This window comes from Carassius auratus, chromosome 50 (genome assembly GCF_003368295.1).
Source record: "Carassius auratus strain Wakin chromosome 50, ASM336829v1, whole genome shotgun sequence".
Classification (NCBI taxonomy): domain Eukaryota; kingdom Metazoa; phylum Chordata; class Actinopteri; order Cypriniformes; family Cyprinidae; genus Carassius; species Carassius auratus.
The window spans coordinates 16,581,041-16,594,039 of record NC_039292.1 but is presented as its reverse complement, the minus strand read 5'-3'; the positions used below and the strand labels follow the sequence as shown (position 1 = coordinate 16,594,039).

At 36.4% G+C, this 12,999-nt stretch overlaps 1 protein-coding gene across 7 annotated transcripts in view; it reads right to left on the bottom strand.

Moving 5' to 3' along the window:
• Nucleotides 1–825: 825 nt before the first annotated feature.
• The window catches only part of cd44b (CD44 molecule (IN blood group) b), a 28,444-nt gene continuing 16,270 nt past the window's right edge, over nt 826–12,999 (bottom strand). The window contains exons 5-9 of one of the 7 annotated variants that reach the window (XR_003279285.1): nt 7,061–7,309; nt 6,833–6,874; nt 2,981–3,081; nt 2,801–2,879; nt 2,071–2,195 (exon numbers count right to left, since the gene is read on the bottom strand). Coding sequence is in view for 5 of the 7 variants with exons in the window: in XM_026239449.1 (XP_026095234.1) it covers nt 2,033–2,195; nt 2,801–2,879; nt 6,833–6,874; nt 7,061–7,309 (533 nt within the window). In the remaining 2 variants the exon portion in view is untranslated. Of the gene's footprint in view, nt 3,082–6,832; nt 6,875–7,060; nt 7,310–12,999 lie in introns of all 7 variants that reach the window. The other 6 variants (XM_026239449.1, XM_026239451.1, XM_026239453.1 and 3 more) reach the window with 6 other exon arrangements.

Below are 12,999 nucleotides of genomic sequence, written 5' to 3'. Positions count from 1 at the left end.
GTCCTTCTTAAGAAGTTCTGACTGCTCTTTCCAAATATCATTCTTCCCCACATGGATGATGATTAGATTTGCAGTCTTGTGCTTCATCAGAATGTTCTGAAGTTCCTTGTTCACATCAGAGACCGTTGCTTGAGGAAGGCAGCATGTTGTTGTATTCCTGCTACGGATGTTTCTGATAACAGAGTCACCCACTATCAGAGTCCTGGGCTCGGCTGCGCTCTGAGCTGAATGCCGCTGTCTGCTCGACCTTGAGCACCTGTTAGTAGCGGTGTTAGCTGCTGGCTGATCAGATCCATGTTTAATCACATTTGGAGATTCCTCACCCACATTCATCATTCATTAATGCTTCAAATATGTTCTCAAGATGTATAGGGGGTGGTAGAAAACCAGTATTCACAAGCCATGTCATAGTCGAATCTTGGGTAGAGGATGGTGTGGCAGCAATATGAGAAACTCTAGAGGGCATTCCCCATAGTGCCCTCTAGAGGACACAGCTCGAGTTCCCATTTGAAAGGGAACTTCTGTTTCAATGCTATTACATATTCTGCATTCTTAATGAAATGTCTCACAAACACCAATATTCTCCCAAAAGGAAAACAGTTGCTGAGAGCTGTAGTGGGATTAATGTATCAACCAGTTAAATGCTGTGATTGTATGCAGGCTTCAGATAATCATCACATCTGGAGGCCTTTACAAGACTTCTCTCTCTCTCTCTGTCAAAAAATATTTTATGTGCATTCACAGCAGTGAGCACATTGTCATGTTAACATTACTCTTGCAGAATGGAAGAGAAGGGAAAGGAAGAACAGAAAGCTGGAGACCAAGTGATGGTAACAACTTTATTGAATAAACTTAGCTGCTTCTTTATCAATGATCATTCAACTTATCTGACCAGCACCGATTTAACCAGTGTTATACCAAGCAAAGGCACGGGGAAACTGCTGGTTTACATAAACTCTTGTATAAAATTAAATTGAACTACTTATTTAATATTTTACTATAAAATTAATATTAAGAAATAAGCAAACATAGATAGAGAGATATGAAACAACAAAGTACAACATAGATGTGAGTTTGCTATCTTGATGCCACACACACACATACAGTAGGCTGCTATCAAAAACTCAGAATAGACATATATTTGTTTCACATCTATGTCCATCTCATTCTTTTTTTTTTTTTTTTTTACTTATCTCTTTCTTTGCTCATGTTTTTATGATGTAAAACTGGCAACACTTACAAATACATGTGCACATCCATTAATTCATTGCTGAACTAATGCACATTTAATGTATGACTCATGAGAAACTAATCTATTCATTAATTATTGCTGAATCATCAACTAATAATTTATCCGATTAATAGATTAAGTCCTATATGAATTTCTGTTAATTAAATGTGTCATCATGGATGAAATTCTACTATTAACAGTGTGGATGAATTAACAAAATGTTTCAAAGCCATGTATTTTAACTTCCAGCTAATAATTTGTGATGGTATCATTGTTATGACTTTACTTAATAAGCATACGATCATAAAGGGTTGAGAGAAGTCTAGATGGTAAAAGTGTTGCTCATGAAGAGAAAGAGACTGAAGATGCAGATGATACTCAGAAGACACGTGAGAGAACAGGTAAGAAGTCCTTTCTCATGGTTACGCAGGACAAAAATTTTAATAAAAAAAACTTTTGAAAAACAGTTGTGCTGTGAATGTAATGTCAAATAATGTGTTTGAAGGATGGGCAAATTGATTAAAATCATAAATAATGGACCATATTACCTACTTGGTGCTGCATTAAAACATGACACATTTAATTAATTATTTAATTAATTATTTCTTAATCTATTAATCATACACTATATCAGATGCTGATGTAATTGTTAATGTATGGCTTAGTTCTACATAAATCATACATTATCTAAAGATTATCTGTGCATAAATTCAGCTTTAATTAAGGCATATTAGTGCATCTGTATTTGTTGTTAGTGTTAATCGGCTTTTGTTCTCCTTATGCCATCTGGGTTATCTCTGTTCACTTCTCTGGACTGACGCTGACAAGCTCTGAGTCCTCTGTGATCTTCTCCGTGTTCACGAGTTTGACCATCTCCTGCTCCTTAGTCAATGAAGCTGCTGCAGCATTTTCTTCACTTCTGCTCTCTTTTGTAATAATCAGAGTCTGTTTCTTGCCACACCATCTATAGAAAAATAAATAAATAAATGACTGGCAGCTATTTTATGAATCTAAAATCTTTAAAGTTAGAAAGTGTAAACCAAACATGTTCTTTATTCCTGTGTTTCGGGTGTGGGTTCAAATCTACTGTAGCTGTTGACACTACTGTCTACTTATTATATTGGAGCACATATGGTTGGTTAAGCATACCTGATTTAAACACATTTAGCCTGTTCAATACCCAAACTTGTGCTCTTGCCCACTTCAGGGTGCACGCATGTGACAGAGAGGAAGTATAACCAGACTGCCAACACTAACACACACTAAATTCAAAGTGCAACCCACAAGCCTTCCTTCCTGAGCAAAGACAGCTGCAAGACAGCGATAATATTGTTTTCTAAAACTATCTGGTATAACCTAATAGCAACTTAGATTTTTTGATAGCTGTGTCAGTCAAATATTCATTTATACACATTCAAGATGCACACTTGCACACAGTGGCTAGAATTATTAGCAATTCATAACACAATTAGGCAAGTCCAAATTGACAAGGGCAGGTTTTGTGGCAGGTTGGTGGTATTTTTTGTACTTCTGCTGTGGGCCGTAATTATCTGCATTAAAACAACATACCTTTTTCTGTTGGCTGCAATAACACAGAGAAGCAGAATGAAAAAAACTGCCAAAATGACCAGTAAAATGATCAGCCAGTCTGTAAGAGGATTAGAACAAATGACATGTTATTTCAAACCAAGCAATGAGGAAAATTCAGTGCAGTAGTGCAAGTCAGTGTGCAAATTACAAAATAATCACTTTGGCAGGAGGTTTGGGTGTGTGTCCTTAGGGTCAGGCCTACTTATGCTTTGCCCTATTCGTGTCCTCCCAGAATGTGAGGAAAACTGCTGGATTGTCTGCTGTCAGCAAATAATCAAATACATATTTACAATTTTTAGACAACCAAAAGCTGTTATGTACAACTGTTTGCTAAACTTGTGGTTTAACTTAAAAATAAGCCGCTTCCTGTTTTATGAGATTCATTTCATTTATTCAGTACAACAGCACTCAGGGTCATCTTTGTTTAGCATTTGTATTTGTGACACAAATGTATTTATGGGAATAAATTCTACTTAACTCCCCCAATTATGAGAATATTCTTGACTAGGAACATTGTTCTGTTTTCCTTTGGTTTTGCAAGCAGATTGTGTTTTAGGGGTCAAGTCTAACTCAGAAAAAGCTGTACCTAATCATTGAAAATGCCCATTGATGATGGTGATCAGACCCCCTAGCACAGGGCTTTTTAACTCCAGTCCCGAAGGGTCAGTGTCCTGCTGAGTTTAGCTCCAGCTTGCCTCAGCTCACCTGTCGGGAAGTTTGTAGTATGCCTAGTAAGAGCTTGATTACTTTGGTTCAGCTGTGTTTGAAACGCGTTAAAAAAAGATAACGCAATTAACGCGGTTGCAGTTTTTTTTATTTCCAGTTGTGGCCTATGTGTGTTCGACGTGCAAAGAAATATGGATAAGACCAAGGAAGGACTTTTAGACGGAAAGTTTCAGTATAAAACTCTGCCGGATTACTCTTCAGTCTGCCACAAGAAACATTACTCTTCATTTAGTCTGCCACAAGAAACAGCAACATTAAAATCATGAACTCAAATGTCATTGTTTAAAAAAAAAAAAAAAAAAATGACTGTAACAGTGCGTAAATCAGACCTTTCTGTAACGCTAACGTTAATAAGCTTAAACGAAAATAAGGAAATAATTGTGTAGCGGAGTATTTTTTGTACACAGTGCCGCGAACTGTCAATCACTCCTGTGCGCGTGCATCACTGTCCTCCTCAGCTGCAGCAACTTGCGCTCTCTCTCTTCATCAAGCTTTAAAACAAAAAGGGGACAAAAAGATCATATTGTCTTTGTGCATAGGCTATAGATTAATTAGATAAATGAATATCTAAATTTGTGCCTTGCCGTCTACGGTATTTTTTTAGAACTTAGAAAAAAGATGCTGCAGCCAATGAGCAGCCAGCGGGGGCTGCAGGACGACTCAACCTCCGCAGACAGTTTTTAATGTTTATCAGACAATAAATACTCAAGATTTTGCTTTAGTATAACTCACAATGAGTTTCACACACCTTCTCCGGCCACGTTGAGTAGTTGACACTTAACAGTGGGAAAAGCGACACATGCGCTATTCACTTGTATAACTTAAGGGTGAATGGGTAATGTAGTTTCTGCTCTGGGTGGGATGAATTAGGAAGCTTGCATTGTGAACGTCGCTCTGAAAATTGGCAGTGCAGTTAAAAGATTAAAACCTCTATTAAAACAGATGTCCAAATGAGCGTACCGGTACGCTACAAGCACGTTCTGGGCGCAAGGAGAGGTGGCGGTACGCTCAAGAGCTATATTTGGAAGTGGCGGTACTGAGTGTCTATAATGACTATACTTTGGAATTTTTTTGCAGTCCACTTAGAATTCAACATGGAAATCATTTTTGTTTTTTATTGGCATTGTTTGTTTCTGAAATTCAAATGGTACTTACATGCCTGTGTTTTTATTTCTGTAATAATTATGGCTTTCAAGCCAACAGTTAATTTGGAGGATATTGCTGGTTTATTGTAGGTATGTTGTTTACATGAGAAAATCTGTGTTACAAGTTAAACAAAAATTCCAATAAACAATCATATTTTGAATTTAAATAGTTTCTTTGTCTTGAGTTTACATTAATTATTTACATTTTACATACAAAAAAAATTTAAATAACATACAAACCTTTACAATTTCTTGTAAAGGTTATTTTGTTTTATATAAAGTTTATTAAAATAATAAAGTTTATCTAAAATGTACATTTTAAAATTAGAAATAATTTAAATAGCTAAGTTTTTGCTAAGGTTTTTTATTTTTTATATGAACTATAAAACCCAAAGCTGAAGATGTTTTGTGGTTCCATTCATCAGTGTTTGCATCAGTATTATAATCAATAATCAGTATCGTTCAATTTAATGTTAAATATGTTATCATATTGTAACAGTAGCCTATGTTTTCTTCTATTGACACAAGTATTAATCTCAAGTGTACAGGGTTTTACACGATTCTTTGATTGTTTTAAATGGGTCTAAACAGGGCCAGCGCTAGGAACATTTTGTATGTGTAAATTTGTATGTGTATGTTTATTTTTTTATTATTAGTATAATGTTTTTCCCTACAGGTGACTTCCCAGGCTAAGTAGCTTTCTGTTGGTTTGTAGAACAATTACTCTGGGTTTCACAGAATTATGCAAAGGTGAGCAAGTGTAAAAACTGTCAAGCAAGTCTCAAAAAAGCTGCACCCGTTTAGAGAGGAAAGTGCAGTCAGAAAGTTCACACAGGATTAACATGCAATAACGCTTTAAACACATTTGACAAGATAGTTGATAAAAAATAAAAACTGATTAATTATCAAAAGTGATTGGTTAATGCTTTTTCTTCCCTTGATGGTGCTATTCTTTCATGTTAACTGAAGGCAAATCTGAATGATGCAGTATTTTAACTGTAATCATCGAGTACAGCTGAGCATGACATCCTCCCCTTCTCTCACTCAGAGCTGAATGGAGCTGTACAGCAGCAGATAACATGAGGACTGTTGGGTTCAGGGGAGACTGTCTGAACTAGATGATGCACCAAATCAACACCTGATAAAGAGGACGACTGGCACAAACGATTTTATGTGTTTGAAAATACAAAAGTACTCATCTTAAATGTATTTAAATACAAATTACATTCGATTTTTGCCAAGAGCTTTAAGATACAAAATACAATCTAGCATTTTGTATTTCAAATACGTAATTTAAATACATGAATGTGAAATATGGGCCATCACCACAAAATTGTTATCTTATTGTAAAATATCTTTTTTTTATATACAACTGCAACCAGTATTACAACATCAATATTGTAAATAATTTGTAACATCTGAACTTTTAATGTAGTGCAATATTTTGTCATTGCAATATTTTAGCTCAGCTTTCACTAACAACTGCAACTGGGTTTACAGTGTAGGCTATACCCAAATTCACTGTTAGCCCACCAGTCACTATTGTCACCAACACCGTATTTACTTTTACTAGACACCTTAAAGATAATGTGAACCACAACTTTTGTCATATCTTTATGTTAATATACTTTATTAGCCTTTTGTTTTGGAGTTTTGATGCAGTCATCATCTTCTCATGGTGTAAACCAGAATTAAACTGCTCTAGTCATGTGACAGTTTGCACTTACTATGTAACACTGAACATATTTAATTGAGACCCTTTATTTTTTTTCCAAATTTGCAAAAAATGCACTAAAACATCAGACGGTAAAGGTTTTTTTTAGAGCTTTATAAATGAAAACCTTTTTTATGGGTTAAAGGGGTTAACCAAACATGCCTGAAACTAGGAGTTCAGAGTTGCTTGCTAATTACAGACGGATGGGTTTAATTGGGATTGGTAGTAAAGTTTCCAGGACCTCGGCCCCCAGGACTGGAGTTGTTGAAGAGCCCTGACCTAAGACTGCATTATAATTCACACCCTGATGAAATTTTGTCAGAATGTTGTCAATCAAGGCTTATTAAAGCAAATAGTAGTCTCAAATTGAATTCAATTGATTTGGGCATTACTTTTACTACATGATTTATATTAAACCGGTCATACCTATAGACCTGTTGCTTGCGATGGCTTGTTCTGAAGTGTCAGCTAGACAGAAGCACAGAGACAAAACAGTTCAAGTAAGAGGTCAGAAGTCATTTTCAGTAATAATTACAAACAATCCAGATACAGAACAGTATACATTTAGTAGTATTAGTTTAGAATGCTATTATTAAGAATGAACTGTAACATATGGCTAAAAATTCCTATAATGACTTTAAACTGAAACGTCACCTGTTGTATTTGTTGATGATTCAAACAGCCCTGTGGTGTCTGGATTTGGATGTGAAGTTGTCGACTCTATATGAATATAACGGCTTGTCTGATCATCTGTCTGATCAGTGTATTTCTGTTCCACGGTGCTCTGTGTGGGACTGGTCTGCGTCCAGTGAACTGGAGTAGAGGACTCAGACACAGATGTGACTTCAGAGGTTGAATTTTCAGAATCTTCTCCTCCAGCATTTGGTCGCTGTGTTGTGGCTTCTGTCAAATGACCATTATGCACAACTTAGTGTATCTGCTCATCAAACACTGATTGTATGAAAAAAAATGGTCCATCATGTTGTCTTATAGATATTTACATTAGTTTATTAGACAACCAGAGTTATTAGCAAAACATTCACAGCTTAGCATTCATTTGGTCATGTTTTTTGTTTTTTACAGATAACACTGGTCTACAGAACTTGTCTGCTTCAGAGATAAAATATGATATTTATTGTGTATTTTGATGTGCTGAATTCAAATACGACAATTAAAACAATTAACTTCAAAACAAGTTACACAAAAGTTTACGTCTATAGTACTTGTCACCTCTCCCATTTAAGTAAAGCTCTAAACTTTAGCAAAAGTAAAGTAAAACTGGTCACACTTTAATTTAAGGTCCAAATATCGCTATCAACAAACAAACATAAGTATATAAGCTTTTAAGCATAAGTACAGATAAACAGCCAAGATGCTAACATGCATGCTAATAAGCAACTAGTTAATAGAGACTGCTCCCTATACTAAAGTGTTACCATAAAATGTATAATGAAACAAAAGGCAAAAACTATTATTTATATACTTTAGTCCTAGTAAGTGTCTACTCTGCACTTTTTTGTAAACATTAAATGGAGCATCTCTTCGAAGCGAGTGGGATGAGGGGATGAATTGATGAAAATTTCTGCAGCATGCTTTAAAATTGCAACTTTGAAAAAGAAGTAATACTAATGGGGGATTTTAATGTTAATTGGGAAGATAGATCAGCCAGGAAACATCTCAAACAAATAAGCGATAACTTCCCGATAAGCCCAACAAGAATATCCCATAATACTGGAACTCAACAAACAAACCAGAAAGAATCACAGAATCATTTAACATGATCACAGTCCAAAAGATTTTGTGTTTCCACTGCTAAAGAGCAAGAATCAACCAAGATACCTAACAAGAGCAGGAGCAGGAGCGTTTCAAAAACACAATAAACAGGTTGATTTGGAGTAATTTGCTTGCAGGGAAAGAGTTACATGAGGGAAGTACTGTGCTCTCAAATAAACTGCAATATTTCATTAAGGAGTTTACTCAGAAATGTAGAAATAGAAACTCCAAGAATAGCCTTCTATGGATTAATGTTGAAATATCGAAAGTGATGAAAGAACGTGACCTTGCAAAAAAAAAAGAAAAAAAAGGCAAATAAATCAAATAAATCAAAACTATGTCATGATAAACACCATTTTACAATGCTGAGGAACGAAGTAACATCTATGTTGAGAAAGTCAAGGGCTGATTTTTTTCTGAGCATAATAAGCAAAGCAGGGGGCAATTTGAAGTTGATTTGGGATCAGTAAAAAAAACTGATGGGGCAGGAACAGGAAGAAAGAAAACCTGTTGAACTTTTATTAGATGGAAAACATATCTCTGATCCTGCAAGTGTTGCTATGGCATTTAAATTAAACAAATTAAATTTATGCATTTAACAGACACTTTTATCCAAAGCATTCAAGATATCAATTTTTACCGATCATGTGTTCCCGGGGGAATCAAACCCCCAACCATGCGCTTGATAAGGCAATGCTCTACCAATTGAGCTACAGGAACACTGTATTTAACAACTATTTTGTCGACTGTGTGTTTTTCACAGATAGACATTTTGTTCAGTATTTCTTCAGTTTTGTCGCCAGAGCCCAGCCTTGTGTTTTCCAGTGCCTCTGAAAGAAATATAGGCTGTGACGACTGGGTGAAGGAGGAGCTGGAAACAAGTGCGAATTTAACAATTTAATGAGGATGAGACAAACAAACAAGAGTACAAAAACAATGCTGGGAAGACAACAATCCAAGATGGTGGGAAGACGGTGAGTAATCCAGATGATGATGGTGAGAAGACGGTGAGTAATCCACAGGATGATGGTGAGAAGGCGGCAGGAGAGGATGGCACAGGAACTCCAGGGAATAGAGCCGAAGGTTAGTCTGATGCTGAGTGAAAGTGCGGAGAATGGATGAGGTTCCGGGGAGAGACACGGACATCCAATGCAAATGACACAGAAGCAAAAGACAGAGTACCGACATTAAACAACGTTCTCACAAACACAAGATGTGAGACAAGCCACTATATAGGGAGTGAGTAATGAGACAGCTGCTGCTGATGCCAATTAACGGAGACGCCCACAAACTAATCAGTGCAGACTTGAAACACACAGACTTCACCACAAAGTGCAAAACCCAGAGACCACAGTTTAGCAACCGTGACATAGGCCCAATCCCAATTCTATTTTATACCCCTTCCCCTCCGCCTACCCCTTCCCCTTGTCCCTTGAAACAGATTTTCAAGGGGTAGGGGAGAAAATATTCCCCTAAGTATTGAGACACCACTACCATGACTACGAGAGGATAAAATCACTGTTTTTAAGTAAACTCACTCTAAAAAGATAAACGCACAGACCAGAATACACGCAACCTCCATTTCTCTCTCTCTCTCTCTCTCTCTCTCTCTCTCGAATAGACAATATTTAAGAAATTGGTTTAGCAATTTCAAATTATTGGGGGGATTCAATGTCTACGGCAGTTATTGCCCGACATATGCTGTGGCACTATCATGCACTCTATAATGATATGACGTTAGCAGATATTAGCGATTTTTTGCAAACATTTCTTTGAGTAACATGACCGTTAATATGAACTCACAATTGAATGTAACATAAAACAAATGATTACTTTTCATTAATGCCAAAAAAGCTTACATTTATGTGTCTTTTTGTTCGCTGTAGCAGCCATGCCTCTTCGTTTGAAGTGTGATCCCGAAAAATCTTTGTTTGAAGGGCTATCTGGCCCTTCCCCTACCCCTCCAACCAAAAGAGAATTGAAACACCCCTACCCCTTCACGTGAACGCGCAAAACGGAGGGGTAGGGGAAAGGGGAAGGGCTAAGGGATAGAATTGGGATTGGGCCATAGAAGCCTTAATCAGGTCACTTAACACATCAAAAGCTAAAGATGTGTTTGGAATGGATACCACAATGCTGAAAGATCTAGGTTCCTCATTAGTTATCCCCATCACAAAAATTATAAATGAGTCTATCTCCGAGGGGGAATTTACTAATGCATGGAAGTCAGCCATTGTTTCCCCAATATTTTAATCTGGAAACAGACAAATAATTTCCAATTACAGACCCATTAGTATTTTGCCAGTAATGTCAAAGGTTTTACAAAAGTGGGTATCTCAACAGATTAGAGATCACCTGAACAACACTGTCTTTTCCCTCCTTCCATTGCAATTTGGATTAAGGAAAAAACATTGTACAGACACAGTTAATTGCTTTTTTATTGAAAACATTAAATCATTATTTGACCAGAACAGCTTTGTTGGAGCAATCTTTTTAGATCTCAGGGAAGCTTTTGACAATACTTTTGATCAGTGTATTTCTGTTCCACGGTGCTCTGTGTGGGACTGTTCTGCGTCCAGTGAACTGGAGTAGAGGACTCAGACACAGATGTGACTTCAGAAGTTGAATTTTCAGAATCTTCCCCTCCAGGATTTGGTCGCTGTGTTGTGACTTCTGTCAAATGACCATTATGCACAACTTAGTGTATCTGCTCATCAAACACTGATTGTATGAAAAAAAATGGTCCATCATGTTGTCTTATAGATATTTACATTAGTTTATTAGACAACCAGAGTTATTAGCAAAACATTCACAGCTTAGCATTCATTTGGTCATGTTTTTTATTTTTATTTTTATTTTTTTTACAGATAACACTGGTCTACAGAACTTGTCTGCTTCAGAGATAAAATATTATATTTTTTGTGTATTCTAATGTGCTGAATTCAAATATGACAATTAAAACAATTTACTTCAAAACAAGTTACACAAAACTTTATGTCTATAGTACTTGTCACCTCTCCCATTTAAGTAAAACTTAAAAAAATCAGCAAAAGCATTATATAATTAAAACTGGTCACACTTTAATTTAAGGTCCAAATATCACTGTCAACAAACCATTAGTTACAACTTTTGCCTTAATAAACTCTTAATTTGCTGCTTATTAATAGTTAGTAAAGTAGCTGTTAAGTTTAGGTTTTGGGTATGTAAGTATATAAGCTTTATAATAAACAGCCAAGATGCTAACATGCATGCTAATAAGCAACTAGTTAATAGAAACTGCTCCCTATACTAAAGTGTTACCATAAAATGTATAATGAAACAAAAGGCAAAAACTATTATTTATATACTTTAGTCCTATTAAGTGTCTACTCTGCACTTTTTTGTAAACATTAAATGGAGCATCTTTTCGAAGCGAGTGGGATGAGGGGATGAATTGATGAAAATTTCTGCAGCATGCTTTTAAATTGCAACTTTGAAAAAGAAGTAATACTAATGGGGGATTTTAATGTTAATTGGGAAGATAGATCAGCCAGGAAACATCTCAAACAAATAAGCGATAACTTCCCGATAAGCCCAACAAGAATATCCCATAATACTGGAACTCAACAAACAAACCAGAAAGAATCACAGAATCATTTAACATGATCACAGTCCAAAAGATTTTGTGTTTCCACTGCTAAAGAGCAAGAATCAACCAAGATACCTAACAAAGAGCAGGACCGTTTCAAAAACACAATAAACAGGTTGATTTGGAGTAATTTGCTTGCAGGGAAGAGTTACATGAGGGAAGTACTGTGCTCTCAAATAAACTGCAATATTTCATTAAGGAGTTTACTCAGAAATGTAGAAATAGAAACTCCAAGAATAGCCTTCTATGGATTAATGTTGAAATATTGAAAGTGATGAAAGAACGTGACCTTGCAAAAAAAAAAGAAAAAAAAGGCAAATAAATCAAAACTATGTCATGATAAACACCATTTTACAATGCTGAGGAACGAAGTAACATCTATGTTGAGAAAGTCAAGGGCTGACTTTTTTCTGAGCATAATAAGCAAAGCAGGGGGCAATTTGAAGTTGATTTGGGATCAGTAAAAAAAAAACTGATGGGGCAGGAACACAAAGAAAGAAAACCTGTTGAACTTTTATTAGATGGAAAACATATCTCTGATCCTGCAAGTGTTGCTATGGCATTTAAATTAAACAAATTAAATTTATGCATTTAACAGACACTTTTAATCCAAAGCAACTTACTGTGCATTCAGGATATCAATTTTTACCGATCATGTGTTCCCGGGGGAATCAAACCCCCAACCATGCGCTTGATAAGGCAATGCTCTACCAATTGAGCTACAGGAACACTGTATTTAACAACTATTTTGTCGACTGTGTGTTTTTCACAGATAGACATTTTGTTCAGTATTTCTTCAGTTTTGTCGCCAGAGCCCAGCCTTGTGTTTTCCAGTGCCTCTGAAAGAAATATAGGCTGTGACGACTGGGTGAAGGAGGAGCTGGAAACAAGTGCGAGTTTAACAATTTAATGAGGATGAGACAAACAAACAAGAGTACAAAAACAATGCTGGGAAGACAACAATCCAAGATGGTGGGAAGACGGTGAGTAATCCAGATGATGATGGTGAGAAGGCGGTGAGTAATCCACAGGATGATGGTGAGAAGGCAGCAGGAGAGGATGGCACAGGAACTCCAGGGAATAGAGCCGAAGGTAAGTCTGATGCTGAGTGAAAGTGCGGAGAGTGGATGAGGTTCCGGGGAGAGACACGGACATCCAACGCAAATGACACAGAAGCAAAAGACAGAGTACC